At 42.2% G+C, this 22,003-nt stretch overlaps 1 protein-coding gene across 1 annotated transcript in view; it reads right to left on the minus strand.

The window, feature by feature from the left end:
- Positions 1 to 8,077: 8,077 nt before the first annotated feature.
- WIF1 (WNT inhibitory factor 1) overlaps positions 8,078 to 22,003 on the minus strand; it is a 76,323-nt gene continuing 62,397 nt past the window's right edge. Inside the window, exons 7-10 of the mRNA XM_036457458.2 lie at positions 21,578 to 21,673; positions 13,284 to 13,379; positions 12,417 to 12,512; positions 8,078 to 8,925 (exon numbers count right to left, since the gene is read on the minus strand). Of these exons, the coding sequence (XP_036313351.1) occupies positions 8,804 to 8,925; positions 12,417 to 12,512; positions 13,284 to 13,379; positions 21,578 to 21,673 (410 nt within the window). The 3' untranslated portion in view covers positions 8,078 to 8,803. The remainder of the gene's footprint in view (positions 8,926 to 12,416; positions 12,513 to 13,283; positions 13,380 to 21,577; positions 21,674 to 22,003) is intronic.

Consider the following 22,003-nt stretch of genomic DNA (forward strand, 5'->3'; position numbering starts at 1 on the left):
AGAGAGGTTGTTATCAGAGTATACCAGTATGTTACAAATGGTGTTTCTCCAAATGATGTCCTTTACTCTTTATAACATGTGACTTGAGACTCAAGACTAATCTGTAATCCTGATAAACTGCAATTTTTACATAGGTATCTAATTTCTGAAGTCTATCCTAAGGTCTTTCTGAGATTAAAAAAAAAATCACTGATAGTTGTATGAAAGAAAAATTTCTAGGGCTTATCTCCATGGCCATGTTCTTGTTACTTTAGCAGAAAGGCCAATGCCAGTGACATTCTGGCTCTTGTGAAGCCACTATGCACATGTGAGTGTCAGCTGGAGCAAGCACTCACCTTCTCGCAGAGAGGTTGTCTCCTGAAGAAACCCAGTAGCATTTGTTCAATAAATGATTTTCCCTGTTGGATTTCAGAATCCAGGAAGAGTTGGCTGGTGATTATATGAGTCTGGAATTTTAGGAAAAGGGAATGTAGTTATTAGTTTTTAGAATGAACCAATCTAATATGCATTAATTTTGAGTCTGCTTTGTACAAAACCCCAAGACACAGATTTATGAAAGAACAAGAGGATATCATTTCTGTCTCCACTCTGTTTCCTGTTAAGTTGGGAGGTTTCAAACTTTGTTTTGTGTACCCTGGTGTATGGTCATTAAGCTGGGGTTAGGTTAGAGTGCCAGATCTCTAAATACATGGAAACACCATTTTAAGAAATGTTTTCAACAATGTTAATACATAGGGGGAAAAGAGGCCAATTACCAAAAGCCAACTGACTTACTATTTAAAAACGGAAGTCTCTGCCCTTGCTGGTTTAGCTCAGTGGATAGAGCATTGGCCTGAGGACTAAAGGGGCCCAAGTTCGATTCCAGTCAAGGGCACATGCTCAGGTTGTGGGCGCGGTCCCCAGTAGGTGGCCTGCAGGAGGCAGCCAATCAATGATTCTCTCATCATTGATGTTTCAAGCTTTCTCTCCTCCCTTCCTCTCTGAAATCAATAAAAATATGTATATTTAAAAATAATAAAATGGAAGTTCTTTGTGTTGCAAATTACAAGCTCCCATTTTCCTTGAACTAGATTGCATTTAATTTTTTAAGAAAAAGAAGAAAAAAGGATGTAGTAAAGCTCCAGCTTCAGAGACCTGGTTATTCTAGGTCTATGTTCCCCAATGTGTGCTATGTGGAATTTTATTCTTGGGAAATACTTTAGGGTAAAAATTCTCTTTGATCAAGTTAGGTTTGGGGAATGCTGAATGTCAGTGCCCTCTTTGAGATATACAAGGTGCAGTCGCGTGGAAAAGGCTCTGAGTGGTGCTCCTGTGAAGACATCTTCCTCACTTAGTGTTAACTCCGTGTCTCTTAGACTTCCCAGAACCTCATTTTCATATAATACCTATTAATACCTCCAGCAACTAGTATTCTCCAGGACATGAGTTTGGAATCCCCACACCAGGGTGATTACTGCTTCTAAACTGTTTTGTGATTTCCACATCCTGTGCTGTTTCTCCTTTGAATGAACAACCCCCTCTCAGATGCTGTGACCTGGAATTTCCACAGAAGGGTTCTCTAAAAGCTTTGGGAGGCTACTTCTGTGTTGGGCTAATGCTTGCTACCGGAAAGCCACCTTCCTGGTTCTGTTACTCCCTCTGCTAGGACTCTCACTGAGGTACCTCCCTAAGGTCTCAGTTTCTGGTTGGCACACATGGAAAAGCTCGGACACTTGGCAAAGCCAGGGGAGCTACAACTTGCTTCAATTTCAACGTGATGGTCTGTTTCAAAGGTCATATTTTTCTTCTAAAGGCGCAACCGCTGTAGTAATTTCCTTTCGTATGTTTTTAGCCATTTAGCTGGAGACAAGTTGTCATGGAATAACCTGTGTTCACATCATTTCAAGGGTGGCTTACATGTGGAGCCAGGACGGCTGCAGCCTGAAGGCTTACCTCGGCTCGTTGCTCTGAAGCTGCCTTCTCAAGTCTGGTTTTGGTTTAGAAACAAAGTAGTACGTAATCCAAATAAACAAGCCAGGGCAGACCATCCAACTGACTGAGAAGCAAAGCAACTTTCAAACTCCAGTAGGGTTTACCTCTTGTGACATAAGCCAAGGATTCATTATTCACCAAGGTGCCCGGGGGATGGGGAGCTGCTGGCTAGCTGGCTTCCTCAGAGGCAGCACTTGCTCCTTCCCAAAGTGTGTTGTGTTGTGTTGTGTTGTGTTGTAGGCAAAGATGCAGACTCTGAGCAAATATTCATCTTTGCAGAATAGAAAAAAGGTAACATATTTGCTTTTTTGTTTGGGGTGTTTCCTCGAAGTGAGACAAAACTCATTTGGATTTGGGGTTTCTGGAGAGCATCGCAAGGCTCTTCATTAAATCAAGCTTCCATGGGTGGGGATAAACTTTGTTTCTGTCACAGGCTTAAGCTTCCTACTCCAGCCAGTTTCTGCCTTTCTGTCTCCTAATAAAAAACAGCAGTTATAAGTAGGAATGACCCAAGCTTATCTTTGTGGTTAAAATGGATTTTTCACAGAATTCTGAAAACTATCTCTCCCTTGTGAGCTATAAACTTAAAGCTACAAATTCTTTCTTTCTAACACAGGAATTGAGGTTCAAATGACCTGACTGGATTGAAGCAGAAGACAGTAAATTGTGTCCCCTTAATTTGCCCTCTACTTTCTCTCTTATTTTTTTGTTTGCCATGCTAAGAGCAGGAGAAATTCGGTAAATGGTCACTGACTTAGCTGGTTTGCTGGTTAATGATTCTTTCATTGTCAAAGCTTGGGTTGTGACAGTCTGCCATGAGGCTGGAATTGAGAGAGGGAAAGGCAAGGGAAGAGCTCATTTGGCCAGTGCCTGAAGAGGCAGATGTTTTTACCTGAACTTCCTTGTCCATGAACCTGAGAACATACTCCTTGACAAGGCCAACTTCATAGGTATGTGGCATGGGCAGCTGCACAGGGCCTGGCACTAGGATGACCTCCAGGCTTCGTTTGATGCTCTGTCACCTTCTTAAAATTCTTAATACATTTAGAACAAGGGCCCCACATTTAAACTTTTCTCTGGGCCCCTCAAATTATATCGCTGGTGGTTCTCCTGGGTTATAGCTGCCCAGCCATGGTCCCGATCCAGCCTCAAGACCATGCTCAAGGCTGCACTGTCTAGTGTCCTGTCCCTGGGAGCAGGGTGCAGGGTGCTGGGCATTCAGCCCACAGTGAGTCAAGTTTGATTGATCCTTCTGTGGATTTGATGGATGATTTGTCATTACAAAGTAGCTTTTTCTTGCTTTGGACTTCAAGAAATGCCTGGTAATTTCAACAGTTGTGCAAATTGAACACGATTAGGAAGGCAAATGTATTTCCAAGGAAAAACCGTGCAATGCCAATGCTTAATAAAAATTAGTTTTCATTTGTAATGTGTATACTCTTATTGACAATCAACCAGTAAACAGCTGCAAAATCCATTTACATTTGGAGTTTTCATTAGAATTTTAAGAAATCTTACTGAACACCTGAATACTTGGTTTTATGGTATCAGTTTCCTGAATGTGGTTTCCATTTTGTATAGAAATCCATATGGAGGACATTTATTCAATATGCTTATTGAAGCTTTATATTTGTACCACTTGCATAAACCATCTAAAAATTATGACGACGACACTCCTGTCCTTGAACAGTCTTTTTTTTTCCTTCTTTTTATTGCCCCACGAAATTCTCCTAAAATGGCCATGTTTCTCATTTACAACATTAAAAATTGCTCACCTCACAACATCCCTTTCCTCTCCCCAACTTTGGTAGAAATGTTTTTATTAAACTGCACTTCACTGTGATGATGTGTGCCTTCTTCAAGAACATGAGAATAGTCCTATCTGTGATTGCTCCCTGCTATGAAGAGCACTCTCAGCTCTTTCTGGGCACCCACCAGGAACACTGCTCTCTGCTCTCAATTAGAACAGAATAAAGACTTCATCTTCGGCTATGCCTCAGCATATCGGGCTAAAATTGTGTTATAAGGCTCAATGGACTTGGAATGAGATGGTAAAACAATTAGTTCCCCCAATTTTTTTTTTTTTAGAAGAAGTACTGCATATGGTTAGAGGGAATACTTTGAGAAGCCACTTGGAGGGGATGTTAAGAATTTCAAGGAGCTTGCTCAAGTAACAATATGCTTAATGAACTTCCCTCTGAGTAGCTTGGCTGGATTTAACTGGAGAGTTTTCGTTGGCTGGGTGGGGCACAGGATTTTTGAGTCAGAGACAAATTTCCTGAGATGGTGGATGAGAATCTGAACTCTGTTAGTCACATTTGTTTTTTATTTTTAACCTCTTATTCATGTAGCTCCTCTATAAATAAATGTGGAAGAGTTTATTTTGAAGGCTCTCAAATGGAAGGGATGCCAAGAAGTAGCTTTCCCGTTGACCCTTATGTCTTGATCCAGCCCAAATTTTAAGTTCTTTGTATAGTTTAACTTCTTCTGAGCAACTAGTTTTTGTGTCTATGGTCTTTGCTAACTGAAATGCGGCATGACTTCCCATTTGAGGTGGCTGGAGCAGAACTTAGAGCTAAATATTGTATGTGGTGCACATCTCACAAGTGTGCAGGGATCTCCTCTGGGCCCATTTTGTGGTCTAACCATGATTTCCTTTAGCCTCATTTTCCACTCATTTTATCTTAGCAAAGAGTATACATCTTTGTAGACTGCCTTCACTTCTTGCTACTTTAACTTTTAAATTATTATTTAGAGGTATTTTAAATATTCTCTTTCTCCTCTTTCTCATTCCTCTTCCTCCCCCTCTTCCTCTTCTGTGGTATAACTCCATATGAGTAATAATTATTTCATGTCCCAAATTAGTGGCATTTGTTTCAAGAGCTGATCTCTCACTGTTGTGATTCTACATAAAGTGATAACACAGCGAAAGGGTATATCTTGGAAAAAACTCATAATATATATGGTTATGCGGAGAGGGGAGGAATGAAGTGCTCAATGAGTTTGCCAAAGAGTGAAGTCCGCACTGTTACATAAAGATATACATAGGTAAGCAGTAAGGGATGTTTACTATATGTGGAGTCTAAAAACACAAGTAAAGCCTACTGCATTTCACCAAAGCCATTATATATATATATTTTTTTTTTTAAGTAATTCAACATATAATTAGTATTATTCATTAATAATCTAAATAATCCTTAATAAAGTATTAGCCTAACCTTCTTACTGTATTTTCAAGACACTTCCCACTAAGATGTCCTAAAGGAACATCAACATCTAAACTCAACATCTTCAAAACTGAACTCATATCTCTGGAAGCCCACACCATTCCTCCCTAGTGAATAGCATGGCTGTCCAGGTTCCTCTCTCTTCTTAACCCCTGGACTCCCAGTCATTTATTCCCCTGCTTAGATGTGAACACTCTGCTGAGTCCAAACTCTCCTCTCTGACACTAACACCATTTCAGATTCTATTATCTCTCCCCTTTACCAGAGGTCTCCTTTTGGGGGGAAGGGGGGTGTACTCCAGGGTGTACACCAAACCATCTTTTGGGTAAGTGAAGAAAATATTAGAGCTTCTATTTATATTTTTCTCTCTTCACTTTAACATTTCTGGCTCTTATACAGTATGTATACATTATATATTCATATATACATGACTTTGTGCTCAACTATTTATAATGGGTTATGTAATCAGAATGGTCTGGGGATGACCAACCTAGTCTATTACAGTTTGCCACCCTGCCTCTGGTCTAACTTCCCACCATCCTATTTTTTGTCTATGAGCTTACAACTAAAGTGCTGAGACTAAACTAAGCACTATATAAATGTTATCTCTGTTATTATTATAATTACTAGAGGCCCAGTGCATGAAATTCGTGCATGGGGTTGTGTGTTCCTCAGTCCAGCCTGCACCCTCTCCAATCTGGGACCCCTCAAGGGATGTCCAACTGCCCATTTAGGCCTGATCCAGGTTAGGGATATCCGACTGCCGTTTAGGCCCGATCCCAATCTGGATTGGGCCTAAACAGGCAGTCAGACATCCCTCTCACAATCCAAGACTGCTGTCTTCCAACTGCTTACCTGCTTGCCTTCCTGATTGCTCCTAACTGCTTCTGCCTGCCAGCCTGATTACCCCCTATCCACTACCCTGTGAGATGACTGATGCCTAACTGCTCCCCTGCCAGCCTGATTGCCCCTAACTGCCCTCCCCTGCAGGCCTGGTTACCTGTAACTGCCATCCCCTGCAGGCCTAGGTTCTCCCCCACCCCCCCAACTGCCCTTCCCTGCAGGCCTGGTTGCCCCCAACTTTCCTCCTCTGCCAGCCTGGTCACCCCTAACTTCCCTCTCTTGCAGGCTTGATCACCCCCAACTGCCCTCCCTTGCAGGCCTGGTCCCTCCCAACTACCCTCCCCTACTGGCCATCTTGTGGCAGCCATCTTTGACCACAAGGGGGCAGTCATCTTGTGTGTTGGAGTGACAGTCAATCTGCATATTACTCTTTTATTATTAATAGATAAGATAGAGGCCTGGTGCATGTGTGGGGGCCAGCTGATTTGCCCTGAAAGGTATCCCAAATCAGGGTGGGGTTCCCCTGGGATGTGGTGTGGCCTGGGCAAGGAGCCTCCCAGCAACCCAAACAGAGGCCCTAATATCTGGGATTTATTTATCTTCTATAATTGAAACTTTGTAGCCTTGAGTGGGGTTCAGGGTATGCAGAAAGCTTGGCTTCTTCCTTCGCCAGAGGAAACTCGAGCCTCCCGCTATCTTCAGTTCTGTGGCTGCTGTCATTTTTGTTGGAATTTATTTATCTTCTATCATTGAGACTCTGTAGCCTTTGGGTCAGGGTGGCAAGGAAACCTGACTTTCTCCATTGCCGGGGAAACTCAAGTCTGCTTGCTGCAGTTAGTGGCCACAGCCATCTTGGGTTAATTTGCATACTCACTCCTGGATGGCTGGTGGGCGTGGCTTGTGGGTATAGTGGAGGTATGGTCAATTTGCATATTGTTCTTTTATTAGATAGGATTATCATCCTATCCCCAAATTTAATTTTCTGCCACTTACGTCCTTATTGTCATGTAATTGGATTTTTACTTAAAAGTCTTAAATAAATAAGTTGATTCTCATGTTAGGATCCCAAGGTTAGCTTCCTGCTGCTGGTAAGCTCTGTGTGACCCCAGGCTGACACTCTGGGCTCTGGCTAGTTAGAAGAGAAAGACTGCCAAGGTCCAGTGCCATAACAAGGGATGTTCCTCTGCTGCCACCTCTGCCTGGACCACCTCTGTAACAGACGCTTCCCTAAGTCCCACAGCTGATCATTGCCACTCCCTAACATAGGAAAACTGGTAGACTTTAGAATATCTGTAAAATAAAGTTCACATTTCCTTGGGAGAATAAAATATGTTGGAAAGTTGCTACCTAGGATTTGTGGAGTTTTGCCTTTTACTGTATTTGCTGAGAGAAAGGAAGGAGAAATGACAGTAGAGTCTAAGGCTCCAGAGTCAGATGCAAGGATTGAAACCTGTCCCTATCATTTGAAACCATTTTCTACCATGTGTGATCTTGGTAAATTTCTTCTTGTCACCATGATTCGGTTTTTTTTTTAATCTGTAAAAATGCACAATGATACCTGTCCTAGGATTGTAAGATAACACACATAATGTTTGTGGGAATAACAGGTTTTTAATTATGATAGCTCTTTTCATTGATACCATTCTGACACTTTCAGAAAGGCTTCCACAGATGGATATTTGACCCATTCTAGTTGGGAAAGACCTCTTGAAAGACACAACTGAGCTGAGAACAGGCATAAGTCAGAGTGCTGCAGGCAGTGACAACAGGGTGCTGTGTAGAGAGAGCGAGTTGGGAGGGAGAGACGAGGATAGAGACTAGGACAGGGTCTGAGGATGGAATAGCATATCTCTTTTTTAAAAATTTCTTTATTGATTAAGGTGTTACCATCAAACCTTAGAGGGAAGGTAGGGGAGGATGGAGGTAAGGGGGAGAGCTTATCTTCTTAAGAGTGCTGGAGTTTCAACTACCACTCAACTGTAACCAACTTTATTTCCATAAGATAGCACATGCAAAGATCACTCCATAAAACAGTCTGAAAACTAAAGCAGCACCTTTATTTTATACATACAAACAGTATAAAATGTTTATTATGTAAGAGCTGTGTTTTGTTTACAATATATTATATTGCTTCAAGCCAATGCCAAAAGTTCATACATTATATTCCCTATTTTATTGTGTTCACAATATATTATATTGTTTAAATGCCACTCCCACAGTGTTACTTCTTTTCTTTTTTTAATAGTGAATTCTCTGGAATCATGGTAAGGTCAAATATATTGTATTGAGAGTTTAAAAAGAAGGACAATTAAAAATGACAAATGTCTAAATACATGACAGTAAAATTTGAAATGCTATAACTTCACGATTAACTGTTTCATCCAAACCCTTGTGATTTATGCTTGTTTGTTCCACTTACCTTCTCTAACATACCCCAACCCCTCCACATCATGGATGCATTGTGATTTTGGAAATTACCTGTCAACTACACACTGAAAAGACAAAATGTTAACCTGATCAACTGCCATAATATAAAATCTGTCCCAAAGCACTGAAACTAGAAAATTGATACCATTATGCTACAGATGTACTTAGAAAACTTAAAAGGAAGAGTAAATATCAGCTCAGTGATTTATAATGAAGCTAATAAAATTCAGGCCAGTATTCTTAACTGTAATGAACATTATTTGAACATTCAACACATGAAAGGTTAACAAAGGCTATGAACTTGGTGTAACTTAAAACGTTTCAGATGTCGGAGTTCACCAGATGTAATTGGATTCAGGTGGATCCTGCCGCTCCTCAGCCTTTTTAGGTGAAGGCGTGTGCTGCCTGAGCCCTGTGCCTGCTGGCCTCAGGGCATGCATGAGGTTGGCTCCGTACCCTGCAAAATTATTCACAGCTTAAAAGAAAAGAAACTATAAAAACAGGCTCTTTAGATTCATTATTAACCATTCATATGAAATTCATTTTCCCTTTTCAACACAGAATGGAAGACCACAGCAACCACAAAAAGCTACCTGAAGGAAGAGATGCTACGTGTTCAAAATCCCTGTTAAAAGAAATCGATTTTACTAACTTCATCAACTCCGGCTTCCATGGAATGTCTGACTCACTATGTATTATGGCCATGCAGAAACTCCTGATGCAAAGTTTGGATGAATATGATTGAATGGAAGGATCTTCTCCACCCAAGAGCTGGGAATGAGGTAGCACAGATCTCCAATGTAGGGAGACTTTGCAGAAGGTTTGACTATTGATTCTTTTTATGCATAAACTAGCCTAGATTATATTGTTCGACTCTTCATATTCACTAACACAAAATAGGAATTTTGTAAAAATTAAGGACTTCCGTTGCACATTTAAAGAAAGGATTGTGATTTGAACTAATTCCTTACCAGTGGGTATTTATGAGTTTAGTCAAGGTGGGCATGTATCTATTTCCAGCTCAGTTATTGTTACGTAGAGTGCAGCACTGAGTTACACAACTTGAGACCTTCCTTGCTCTTATTTGCAACTTTTAGAGGTGCTAAGCACCGGTTCGTTTCTACAGATTTCCTAAAACTGATCCAAGATAGCAATCACATTGTGAAAATCTGCCTCCATTTTCCTTTGCATTAGAGTCAAGTTCGGCATTTCATTTGTTCCTCTTGGTTTTTAAATGCAAGCATGCCATTAAATATGTTCTGCGAACAGAATACTTTGTGCCTGAATGTGTTTCTTGAATTGTCAGTATGCAGGCTAGTAGCTCTGGGACAGCCAAAACATGAGCCAACAATGTGCTGGAGGAAATCCCTACCCTGCCTCTCGCCCTGCCACCCATGAAGCCCTAACCTCCCTGCTGGTGAGGGTGAGCCTAAGCAGAGAAGTCTGTCTCCAGTATCCTCCTTCCCACCGAGATGCCTGGGTGCCGGGACCTCCCAACATGTCACCCCACTGGGAATCTGTTCACAGAAGAACTCTGCCTTACAGCTTCCTTGTTACACCCTCTAGTCGAAATAAACTTCCTTCTTTTTGCCTTGATTCTTTTAGCTAATGTATAAAATAGTTGTGTGGCCTCTCCCAAACACATATTTCATTTTAATTACCCATATTTTCTGGCGTATAAGACGACCTTTGAAACGAAAAAACGTCAACCGAAAATCGGGGGCAAAAGACCAAAATTGCACAAAAATTACCTGCAGATCTTGACGGCAAAGTAAGTCTTTTCTTTGAAATGGGGGGTAGTCTTATACAGCGAATATAGGCCTAAACCTATGTTTTAACTGTAAAATTAGGGGGTCGTCTTATACGCCAGAAAATACGGTAAGCACCAGAGCATCTTCTGGGTGTGCAGTGCCTTGCCCAGAGGAGGTAGTTTTCGGCAGCACAGTCTACAAGTGAGGTGCTATCTGAAGTTGGCAGACCTGTCAGAATTGCTCATCTGTACACCACGACGCCCCTTTTTGGAAGAGTGCCAGGAGTGTCAGCAGGACAGTGCCCCTCATGCTGTCTTCCCATCACTCAGGGGCCGCCAGGCTCCAGATGTGAATCCCAAAGGACCTTTGTAGTTGAATCCTGGGATAGGTGGCCTGACCTCATTCCTAGGACTTCTAAAAAGGTAATTTGATTTTGGGACAAGCCTCAAGGTTTGTATCCAGTTTAGGGTCGAACAAAGGGTTTGGTTTCCTCTTTCCTAAAATAGCTCTAGAAAAGGTTAGCTTTCTATAGGCCTTTTGGTCCAAAGAAGGTTTCCTTGTATGTATGTGCTAACAGGGATACCATTCAACCATTCCCACCTGGGTAAAGGGCTCTTTCCCAGAGGAGCCACATTTCTTTTTAAACTTTGCCCACTGGAAGCCAATTCAGTCTACCATCCAATCAATTCAGTAGGTGAAAAAGAGTGAAGTCAATCTATTAGTATAGCATAGACCAGACCCAACTACCTTAAAATAAACATGTGCACCTACATATTAGTGTATTACACATTCATAAGAATAATATAATGTGAGCATTTTAAAATCTGCACAAAAATAAATTTGAGGTTGAAAATAGAAATACTTATGTTACCTATTTATATTAGAATAAATAAAATAATATCAGATATATTTTTAAATGAATATATTTTTCTCAGCACCTCAGTTGATCATTTTCACATTTACTGGGCTACATGCTTCATCCTTTAGAGACCCTTGATCTAGAAAAACATCTGACCTGTAAATGATGTATTCAGTTGTATCCATTATTTTGGAGACACGATATGCTAAACCAGCGATTTTCAACCAGTGTGCCACAAGAATTTTTAAAACATGAAATATCTGACTAGTCAGGGACACTGACCTCTTTTCCCTTAGATTGTCAAATAAAAAATGACAACAGTCAACACAACTATAGCATCTGGTGTGAATGAATCAAAATTCTACCTACTTTCTTTTTTTTCTTTTTGGGCAAAATATGATGTGCTGCAGAATATTAGTAATTAGTCCGGGTGCACTATGAGATGAAAAAGGTTGGACATGGCTGTGCTAGACACATGTGGACTTCTGTTATCGCAGGGTGTCATAGGCTAAAGTCTTCCTCTCCTGGAAGCAGAGTAGACAGTGGGCACAGCTTAGGAGACTGAGCTGTAGCTGCCAACCACACTGAATCTGCATTGTTTCTGTGTTTCACTTGCAAATTGCCTATCCCTCCCACCAGAACCTGGGCTCCACCCAGCAGAGCCTCCTCTCCCTGTTCACTGGGATGTCCCCAGTGCCCAGATTCATGCTTAGCACAGGAAGATATCAACCACAATGAAACAGTTGCTTTTAGTAAGTTTCATTTTTTGTATAAAACAGGCCAATGGTTTATTATCTAAATAGCTAGTTTGTTTCTGATCATCAGTAAATTGGGGGGAAAAACCACCTCAACTCCACCATAGAATCTCTCCCATACTTCTTAACCCTTTCTCTCCCTCAAAAGAACTTCATTTAAAACATACCATACCAGTACAATTTTTAAAGATTATAAACAGCAGAACTCTCTATGTTAGCTATGCTAGTTGATAAATCTTGAATGGTAAAATCAGAGCCACGAATATACAATTCTATATTTGATTTAAAAAATCTTACTTTTACTTGTCATTGCTTCCATATTTAATAGACCCATATTTCCAAATCAACCTGTTTTACTAATTTAATAATCTAGGAAATCTTTGTGGTGATATTGTACAATGAGGCATTCCCTTTACACTCCCAAGCTTAGACTCAAGTGTAGAGAGCTGCAGGCTGCAGGAGGAAGCATGGGAGAGAAGAGGCAAAGAAGTTGCTTTAATGAGATGGAAAGCAGGCTGAGTTATGAGTTCTCTTTCAGTCTTTGAAGCCAAGGAACAGACGTAAAAGAGGCCATCTCACTCACTTTTATTGCAGTGTCTTCCATGCCAGCCTTCCTGACACTGGCATTTGTTGGGCTCATGGCAGGTTCCGTGTGTCCCACAGCCAGGCTCACAGACAGCTAGAATCAAAGGAGATAAAAAGGATGTTTCCTGAGCTTTCATTTCTCAACAGAAATACACAGCTGTTTTCCTTGCTGTGCTTTAGGATGTGTTAGTGTTGGCTTCATCCCCTCATTTCTTTTTTTTCCTGTCAATCTTCAGCTCCAAGTTGGTTTGGGACTTATTGAGAAGATCCTGAGAATGATCTTAAACTAAGTTTGACATTTCTCATTCACAAGAGACGCTCGACAAGACTCCAAAGCTGCTGGGCAATGGAAGTTTATTTCCCTTAAGAAAACTCCTCAAAGGTTAAAAAGCTCATTTGTATGTGTGAATGTGTCTAATTTCACAGGATATTTTTAGTCTACATAAAGGAAACCTATACTGAGTGGCCAGATTATTATGATCTCTGAACACATAAAAATCTGGCCACTCAGTATATGTATCTATATCTTAGCGGCCTGGTGCATGAATTTATGCATGGATGGGGTCTTGCCAGCCTGGCCAGGGGGAGGGGACATGGGCGATAGGCCAGCCTGCCTGTTGGTTGAACTCCTCCTGGTCAAAGGGACAATTTGCATATTAGCCTTTTATTATATAGGACATACACTGAGTGGCCAGAGTATTATACATTCAGAGACCATAATAATCTGGCCACTTAGTATATATATATATCAGGAAAGAAAGGCTCATGTCTAGGTAACATGCAGCAGGCACAGAAATTAATGCAGAATAAGACTAGGGTTACTTCCATAATCCCTTACCCAGACCCATGTGTACGGGGTACTCACGCTTTGAACAGAGGTCTCCTTGGTAACCTTTGGAGCACTTACATTTGCTTTTACCAATGCATTTACCTCCATTTCGACAAGGTTGTGGGCATTTGCCTGAAACAAAGAAGAATGCAAATAAGCAAGGAATTCCATATTTCGTTCAGAGGTAATTACATTTCTCAAACTGCCAGGCTTTAGGTGGATAAAGCTACTAAATGGCAGTTATTTCCATTTATTTCAGATTTAATCTGGCTTTGATTCTGTTTGAATTTCATTTTTGGAACAATCAGGCTAGTATTTTTTTTTTTTAAATCAATCTTTATTGTTCAAATTGTTACAAAGGTTCCTCATTTCTTCCCCCCTCCACCAGGTTCCCATCCCACCCTCCGCCCCCTCCCCATCCCCCATTGTCCTCATCCATAGGTGCAGTTTATGTTCAGTCTCTTCCTCCCTCCCTTTCCCCGATAGTAAATCCCTTTTCAGATAGTAAAATCAGTTACTTAGCATTTTCTCATATCAATAATACGACCACATGCCCAATGATACATTTCACACAAAAGACATTTCTAAATAGGTCAACCAGCCTCATCCAGGCCCCACCCAAGGCACTCACAGATCAACACCCCAGCCCTATATTAACTCAACACATCCAGATCTAAGCCTTCATCACTTGATTCAGCAGACCCTCAAGTTCCCACAAAAGTTTCCAGCCATGTCTGAGAGGCTGCCGTGGGGCAGGGGCAGGCGAAGAGCGAGCTGTTCCGGGCCTGGCTGTTCCGGGCCTGGCCTCTGTTGCTCTGGTTCGTTCCACAACCAGCTGCTCCGGGTCTGGTCACCGCCGCTCCCGACCTAGTTGCTCTGGACCTGGCTGCTGCTGCTCCGGGCCTGGCCGCACCAGACCCGGCTGCTCCGGGCCTGGCCGCTCCCAGCCTGGCAGCCGCTGCTCCGGGCCTGGCCGCTCCCAGCCTGGCAGCCGCTGCTCCGGGCCTGGCCGCACCAGACCCGGCTGTTCCGGGCCTGGCCGCTCCCAGCCTGGCAGCCGCTGCTCCGGGCCTGGCCACACCAGACCCGGCTGCTCTGGGCCTGGCCGCTCCCAGCCTGGCAGCCGCTGCTCCGGGCCTGGCCGCACCAGACCCGGCTGCTCCGGGCCTGGCCGCTCCCAGCCTGGCAGCCGCTGCTCTGGGCCTGGCCGCTCCCAGCCTGGCAGCCGCTGCTCCGGGCCTGGCCGCACCAGACCCGGCTGCTTCGGGCCTGGCCACTCCCAGCCTGGCAGCCGCTGCTCTGGGCCTGGCCGCACGAGACCCAGCTGCTCTGGGCCCGGCTGCCCCGGGCCCGGCCTCTCCGAGTCTGGCCGCTCCCAGCCTGGATGCTCCGGGCTTGGCTACTGCTGTTCTTGACCTGGCTGCTCTGGGCCCGGCTTCTTCAGGCCCGGCCACTCCGGGTCTTGGTGTTCCTGGACTGGCCTCCCTGGGCTTGGCTGCCTCCGCCTCAGGCCTGGCTGCCACTGCCCCAGGTCTGGCTGCTCCAGTGCTGGTTGTTGTTGCTCTGGTTCTGGCTGCTGCTGCTCTGGGGCCTGGCCGTTGCTGCTCCGGGCCCGGTTGCCATTGCTTTGTGCCTGGGCACTCTAGGCCTGGCTGCCATTGTTCCAACATTCTGTCCTTTTTTTTTTTTTTTTTTTTTAAACGCATTTATGTTGCAATGTTGGCTGGTGAGTTGAGTTCTGACTTAGTCTTTGAATTTTCAAGATCTTCTTTGTGTTCTTTCTTAAGTAATTTTACTATCTTTTGCTCTCACTTGATGTCTTCACATTGAGAACTTTGGTTTCTTCCTCCTGTCTTGGGAGCTCAGCAGGTTGGCCTGTGCCACCCCTTTGTTCTCCGCGGGCTCCTGTGCTGCTCCAGCCTGTTGCCGGGGTCAGCGCCGCCCAGGAAGCAGCCCCCGGCCTTGGCTCTGTTGCCTGCGCTCAGAGGTCGATGGCTCAGGGGCACCCCCACCCCTGGGGGCCCCGTCGCCCGGCTCCCTGCTGGCGCCCGGCTGGCTGGTGTCCGGCAGGGGCTCCTGCTCCCTGTCGCATTCCTCCAGTCTGGAGCTTTTTTTTTTCTTCCTGCTAGGGGAGTCCAGGATCAGAGTCAACAGACTGTCCTCTGCGCGCAGTGCGCGCGACTCTGGGGGCTCCGCTTTTTGCCACTCCCCTGGGATTCCGCCTCACAGCCCCGTCTCCCCCTGCTCGAGCCTGGGTCCCCAGGGTCTGGTCCAGGACTGGGGTTCAGAGCAGTCCGGACTGAGGCACAGCGCCGCCGGAGGCTTTGTTTCTTCACGTTAGGGTAATCCTGCATCAAAGTCAACATTCAGTCCTCTGCGCACAATGTGCGCGTGACTCCGGGGGCCCTGCTTTTTGCTGCTCGCTTGGGATTCCGCCTCACAGCCCCGTCTCCCCCTGCCGGAGCCTGGGTCCCCAGGGTCTGGCTCATAACTGGGGGTCAGCGCTGCCGGTTCGGGGGTTTAGCCCAGGCTGGGGGTTTTATTTCCTTCCTGCTAGGGAACGCCAGGCAGCACCCAGCCCTCTCCTCCTCTCCGGCTGCGACCTCTCAGCACGCGCGTGCGCGTGCGTACGAGCGCGCAGCATGTCTCCGTACCTTAGGCTTTTTTTCAGCTTCTCTGATTTTCCTTCTGGTTTTCTCTTTCCTTCTTGTTGTAGAATTTTCAGTCAGTCGACTACCTGTAGCTCTGGGCGATGTCCACTCTACATTTTAGTTGTATTTCATTTAAATTGTTGTGTGCTGCTGCGGTTAGGTGTCTACCCGAGCAGCCATCTTGGATCCTCTTCCAGGCTAGTATTTTTACTTATAATTTTGAATATATATCTTTTGCATTGCTCAAATACTATCTGTATATTACTTTTTCATAAACAATATTTTAATTGATTCATAAGCCCTTATAGTTCAATATATACTAACAGCTGAGATGTGATATCCTTGTAAATGATCTTTTCTTTGCGTTCTGATTTTTGAGTATCACTTTTTCTGAAAGCAGGCTGACACCTGTACTTGACAGCATCTGTCTTAGCCTAAGATTCTCCAGAAAGGAGGGCTTCCATGCTCATAGTTTACTTGGGGAAGCGATCCTAGGCAACAGGAATGGGGAAAAGGAAGAGTGAAACAGGAGGGAAAACCAACACAAAAGTATGTGTGTGAGTGGGTCATCACTATGGCAATTGGATTCTACCCTACTATATCCTGCTGAGAAGCCCTGTAGGTGGCACCTTCAAGAAGGGAGAGGGGAGCATCTATTCATCAGCACCTGTGTCCCACTGGTCAAGAGTCACCCCATAGGATAACTGCCTTGTGCTTCTATTCTGCAACTGTATGAATACAGGCCATATATTTTAGGACTCAGAGGAATGTGAGTAGAAAGCAAGAGAACTACGGAACAACTAAGATAAAGTACAATCAGGTTATTCGTGTGAAAATCAGGTTGTCTCAATAGTGGCTGGAGTGAAAGGCTGGCTGAAAAGGATGTCAGAGGTGCACAAAAGGTACCTAATACCACACCTGTGCATTTTTCTGCAATGTCTCAGATCCTAATGACACATCATTTTTTTTTAAATCTATTTGCCAAATGAGTATTGCTAAAGTTTTCACAGATCTTTGAATCACAGGATTTTAGAGCTGAATAGGGCCTTAGATGTAAAAACTACATACAATAATTTTCTTCTTATTCCAGAAGCTACTTATTATCCCTCTGCAACCTAGAATTTTCCATCCTAAGGCTGAATTCTTTGAAGAAGTACAAGAGAAAGGTTTGTCCATCCAGAGCTGAAAGCACACCCTGTAACTGGCACAATGATGTTGCAAAGAGAGCAAACAGCCAGTAGATCTTGGTAGTGGAGGAGTTTGGATAACGTATTTTTTGTTATTGTTGTTATTCTTTTCCACTTTAGCAGAATACTCACTGGAAATGCCTCAATACATACGGAGAAGAAATTAAATCTTTATCCTAAAATAACAACCCACCTTTCCTTCTCTTAAGATCTTTTATGGTCAAATGAAGCTTTGAAACAAGTGAACTACTATATTAGTTTACCGGCAAGCACTATGCTTAACAAACATGAAGTGAATTCCATTATGAAAATCATTTTGCTAAAAACACACTTTACTTTTTCTTTTATTTATCAAAAAGAACTTTTTTTTTTTACATATAAGCCAAATGAAGCAGCATTTGGTCATGGTGAGACAATATAGACTTAATGTTGAGATGTTAAAATTTCTCAAAAACCTAGGATGCCATTAGACTTTTAGATTTTTCTGATGCATGAGGTGTTCCAGAAACAGGAAAAACCTTAATTATTAAAACAACCTTAATAATAGATTACCATCTTATCAATGACCACTAAAAACCCAAAAGGGTCCTTTTTTGCTAAGCTTGGATACAAAGAATAGCACTTACTGTTTGGTTAAGATCCTAACCCTTCCCTAAAGAAAAGGAGTACCTAACTCAGAATTTCTGTTTGCATTTTTAAAAATCTGACTCTATCGTATGCACAAAATTGGATCATATCACAGTGTTCTGCAGTGCACTGGGGTTTTTCAAGAAAGCAAGATGTGGGACAATAATTATATGGCAGAAAAGATCTAGTACTTATTGTGAAATACTTGGCAAGCCCAACTTTCCCCATGTCCTATGAGAAGTGAACGTGGTCACACACAGAATGATTGGTGGAGAGAACTTTTTCATGGGCTCCTCGGGTCTTATGTTTCCTTGGCAAGAGGTCCCCTGCAGTCAGGAAGAGGACGTTCTCTCCTGGTTATCACACACCAGAAACGTGACTGCAGGCGACCGGTAGAAGGCCACTCCTAGATCAAATCTCATGAAGCCAAAATCTCATAAAGATTGATGGTTTTAAAACTCAGAGGCCATAAGTATCTTTAATATTGACTTATTTTTCCTGAAAATATTTTATAACCAAATTCTATCCATTACAGTGGAAAATTGAGTCAACTTCAGAGATTACCAAAAAGAGGCCAAGGATTGCTGGAGACAAACAGATCTGATTAAGTTTGAACAGTTAGCATTTTTAGTGGATGAGTCTGGTGAGGACAATGAAATATTAAAAAGCATTCAACGTCCTCCACCTCCACTTCACATTAGAAAGGTTTACAATAACTACCAACAGTCATCATCTCTGGGTTTTAGGATTATGGGTGATTTGTAATTATTTCATTCACTCTAAAATTTTTACAGAGAACTTTTATAATCATAAGAATCCATGAGGTTATTTTAAAAACCCATTTACCATACAGTATAAATAATTTGTGTGGTCTTTTTAATTGAAGGTTCATTAAAAAATTTAGGGAAATCTATACACCTTCAATAATAATGCTAAATATATATTACATCCTGATACCTCTACTTGTGGTCTTATTTGGTAACCTACAAATGTTTCTCATAATCAAGTCAGAATGAAATTTGAGAAGAGATCAATCCTAATAGAGGTCAGAAAAATAGAAAATATAGATAGCATCAATATATATTTTCACTTAAAAAGGACCATAAATAACAAGTATTGGCAAGGATATCGAGAAATTGAAACCCTTGTCCTTACAGAGGGAATGTAAAATGGCACAGCCTCTTTAGAAAATAGTTTGGCAGCTCCTCAAAATAAATATAGAGTTAACATACAGTCTGGCAATTCTATTCCTAGAGACCCAAAAGACCTGAAAACATACGTTACACAAAACTTATACATGAATGTTCATAGCAGCATTCTTCATAATAGCCCCAAAGAGGAAACAAACAAATGTTTATCAATTGATGAATTGGTAAACAAAATGAGGTTGGTATATCCATACAATGGAATATTATCCGCAATTAAAAGGAAGCATGATATATGCTACAGTATGGAGGAACCTTGAAAATATCATGCTAAGTGAAAGAAGTCAGACACAAATGGCCATATGTTATATGATTATACTTATATGAGTAGGAATAGAAAAATCCATACACAGAATAGGAAAATCTGAAGATGGAGAATGTAGATTAGTGGTTTCCAGGGTCTTGAGAAGAGGGAAATAAGTAGTGACTGCTAATGGGTACAGGGTTTCTTTTCAGGGTGATGGCATGTTTTGGTATTAGCTAGAAGTGCTGCATGATTTTATGAATATACCGAATTGCATACTTTACAATGGTAAATTTTATATCTCAATTAAAAAGAATACATAAAATAATAGCATTATTTAACTCAAGGAACTGTTTCATCAATGGCCCAGCTATGAGAGAATACTCCAGAATTCAAAGAATTACAAAAGATTGTAAAGCAGTTATTATAGTTGGAAGTTATTTCTTTTATTTGCTTTTAAAATTTCTCTTAATTTCTCCTTTATTTTCTGAGGTATACCATAAAACACAGGTTGTTTTTTAAAACAAAACAAAACAAACAAACAAAAAAACATAATTAAGCCGAAACTGGTTTGGCTCAGTGGATAGAGCATTGGTCTGTGGACTGAAAGGTCCCAGATTCGATTCTGGTCAAGGGCATGTACCTTGGTTGCGGGCACATCCCCAGTAAAGGGTGTGCAAGAGGCAGCTGATCGATGATTCTGTCTCATCGATGTTTCTAACTCTCCATCCCTCTCTCTTCCTCTCTGTAAAAAATCAATAAAATATATTTTTAAAAAATACATAATTAAAATTTTTGTCTCTAATGAGACCTATTTCCACCTTTTTTTTTTTAATGTGGCTCCTGTGATTGAGACAGAAATTTTCCTAAAAAGATTTGAATATGATTTATGATAGGGATAATCAGAAGCTTTCAAAAGCCCACGTTTTTGGTGCAAATAGAGGGAAAGATAAAATAAGAATAGAAAACACTGTCACTGCCAATGGAAAGGTCGTAAAGCTGAGCATATGAAAGGGAACACTTATATGAAGAGAAATGAGGCCATAAACAAAGATCCATAAACATGAACCAACTAATTATGCTAAAGCCTGAGAGTCAGTACAACGCAAAATTTAGGGGAATGAGCTCACAGATATCTGTATCAGGGCCGGGTCACTAATAAGAACAGAACCACATCCTGACAGTTAATTACATGTTCTATGGAAACTTCAGAGGTATTTCATGTGAACTCTATAAAAAATGGTTACTTCATCTAGTACTCATTAAAGTACAAAAACCCACAAATAAATCAGAGGTTGAAAGCTAAAATAGGAAGTCGGTTTTATTAAATTTGAACCCACAACTTCAGAAGCTATGACTGTACCAGGCGCGGTGGTGTTCCACAGACTTAATGCGGCTGGAAATGAAAACACCGTGTTCCAGAACCTCCAGAAAGGCAGGGACATGCTCGCCTTGCTTTTGCGTCTTCCTCAGCAGAGCTCCCACGTTACCTGCCTTATGGGCCATAAAGTCACCTAGAACGGGGGTCAGCTCATTTCTGAGTTTAATAAAAAATGTCAGTGACTTGCTGAGGGTTACATGGATGGTAGGTGGCAAAGCCAAGGACAGGCAGTTTGATATCCTGATTCCCAAAGCAATGATTATTTACCACATTCTACTTGTAAATTTTTACTTTTCTTTTTTTGTATTGGAGCAGAGCTAATACATAGTGAAGGCATAACATACCCCAATCTTAAGTTTACAGCTCAACTACTTTTTTTTTTTTTTACATAAGTAAAACACTCATGTGACACTTCATCAATCAAGATACAGTGTGTTTTTGGCAGCCCATCAAGTTTCTTTGTGCTCTAACTACTACCCTGGTTTCTTCCATCATCCATTAGTTTTGCCTGTTCTTGAACTTCATAAAAATGAAATCATGCAGTATGAATGTTTTTGTGTCTAGCTCCTTTTACTTAACATCGGTGGGATTCATTCCAGTTGTGGTGTGTGTATTGGTTTGTTCTTTATTGCTGGGCACCCTTATTTCTCCTTCTTCTTGAGTCTGCCCTTTTCTCTTAGATGGGCTACTCAGCTCGGGGACCTATCTAACTATGATAGTAGGCTGAACTACAGGCTCTGCACATGCGAGGGGGACAAAATCACCAAGAACAACGCAACATGCGGGACCACCACGCCCAGACGTAACTGAGTCAGAGAGCCTTTGCTCTGAGTCATCTGAGCTGAGCTATGTCACTCTGCTCCCTCCTTTAGCCAAGTGAATGGGGGCTGAGTACAGTGAGAATAAACCACTGGCCTGAGACCTTGGACAAGCAATTCATTGTCTCTGGGCTTCAGATTGCTCATTGATAAAAGGGTTAGATGGAGTTGCTAAGGTCCCTGAAAAGAAAAGAGAAGGCAGAAGGCCAATACTCACTTATTTCACATTGTTCTCCCTCTAGTCCTGGAGGGCAAATACACTTTCCAGGGTAGAAACAGGTCCCTCCATTAAAGCAGGTAGTTGAGCAGTTCGCTGTGAGAATGAATAACAGGGTATTGCGTTAGACGGTAGGTTAAATCTAAAGAAGAAAACACTTCACTCAGAGTTAGGTGATACTTTGGAGGCATCTGCTTCTCACCCACCACTTTTCAAACACAGGAATTGGAACCAACTGCCTGACCATATGCAGACTCCGACAGCACAATAGAACACCATGTATGCTGTGTAGTACCCACCCCAAGCGGTTACATCTTAGTGGAAAGAGGTACAGTGTGTAAAAATAATGTTTTTTATTTTCTTATAAACATCTATACCCTTAAAAGAAAACCACTATAAGTCCCCCACATTTTTTTTAGAAATGAA

The sequence above is a fragment of the Pipistrellus kuhlii genome, unplaced genomic scaffold (assembly GCF_014108245.1).
Source record: "Pipistrellus kuhlii isolate mPipKuh1 unplaced genomic scaffold, mPipKuh1.p scaffold_m20_p_3, whole genome shotgun sequence".
In the NCBI taxonomy this organism is placed as follows: domain Eukaryota; kingdom Metazoa; phylum Chordata; class Mammalia; order Chiroptera; family Vespertilionidae; genus Pipistrellus; species Pipistrellus kuhlii.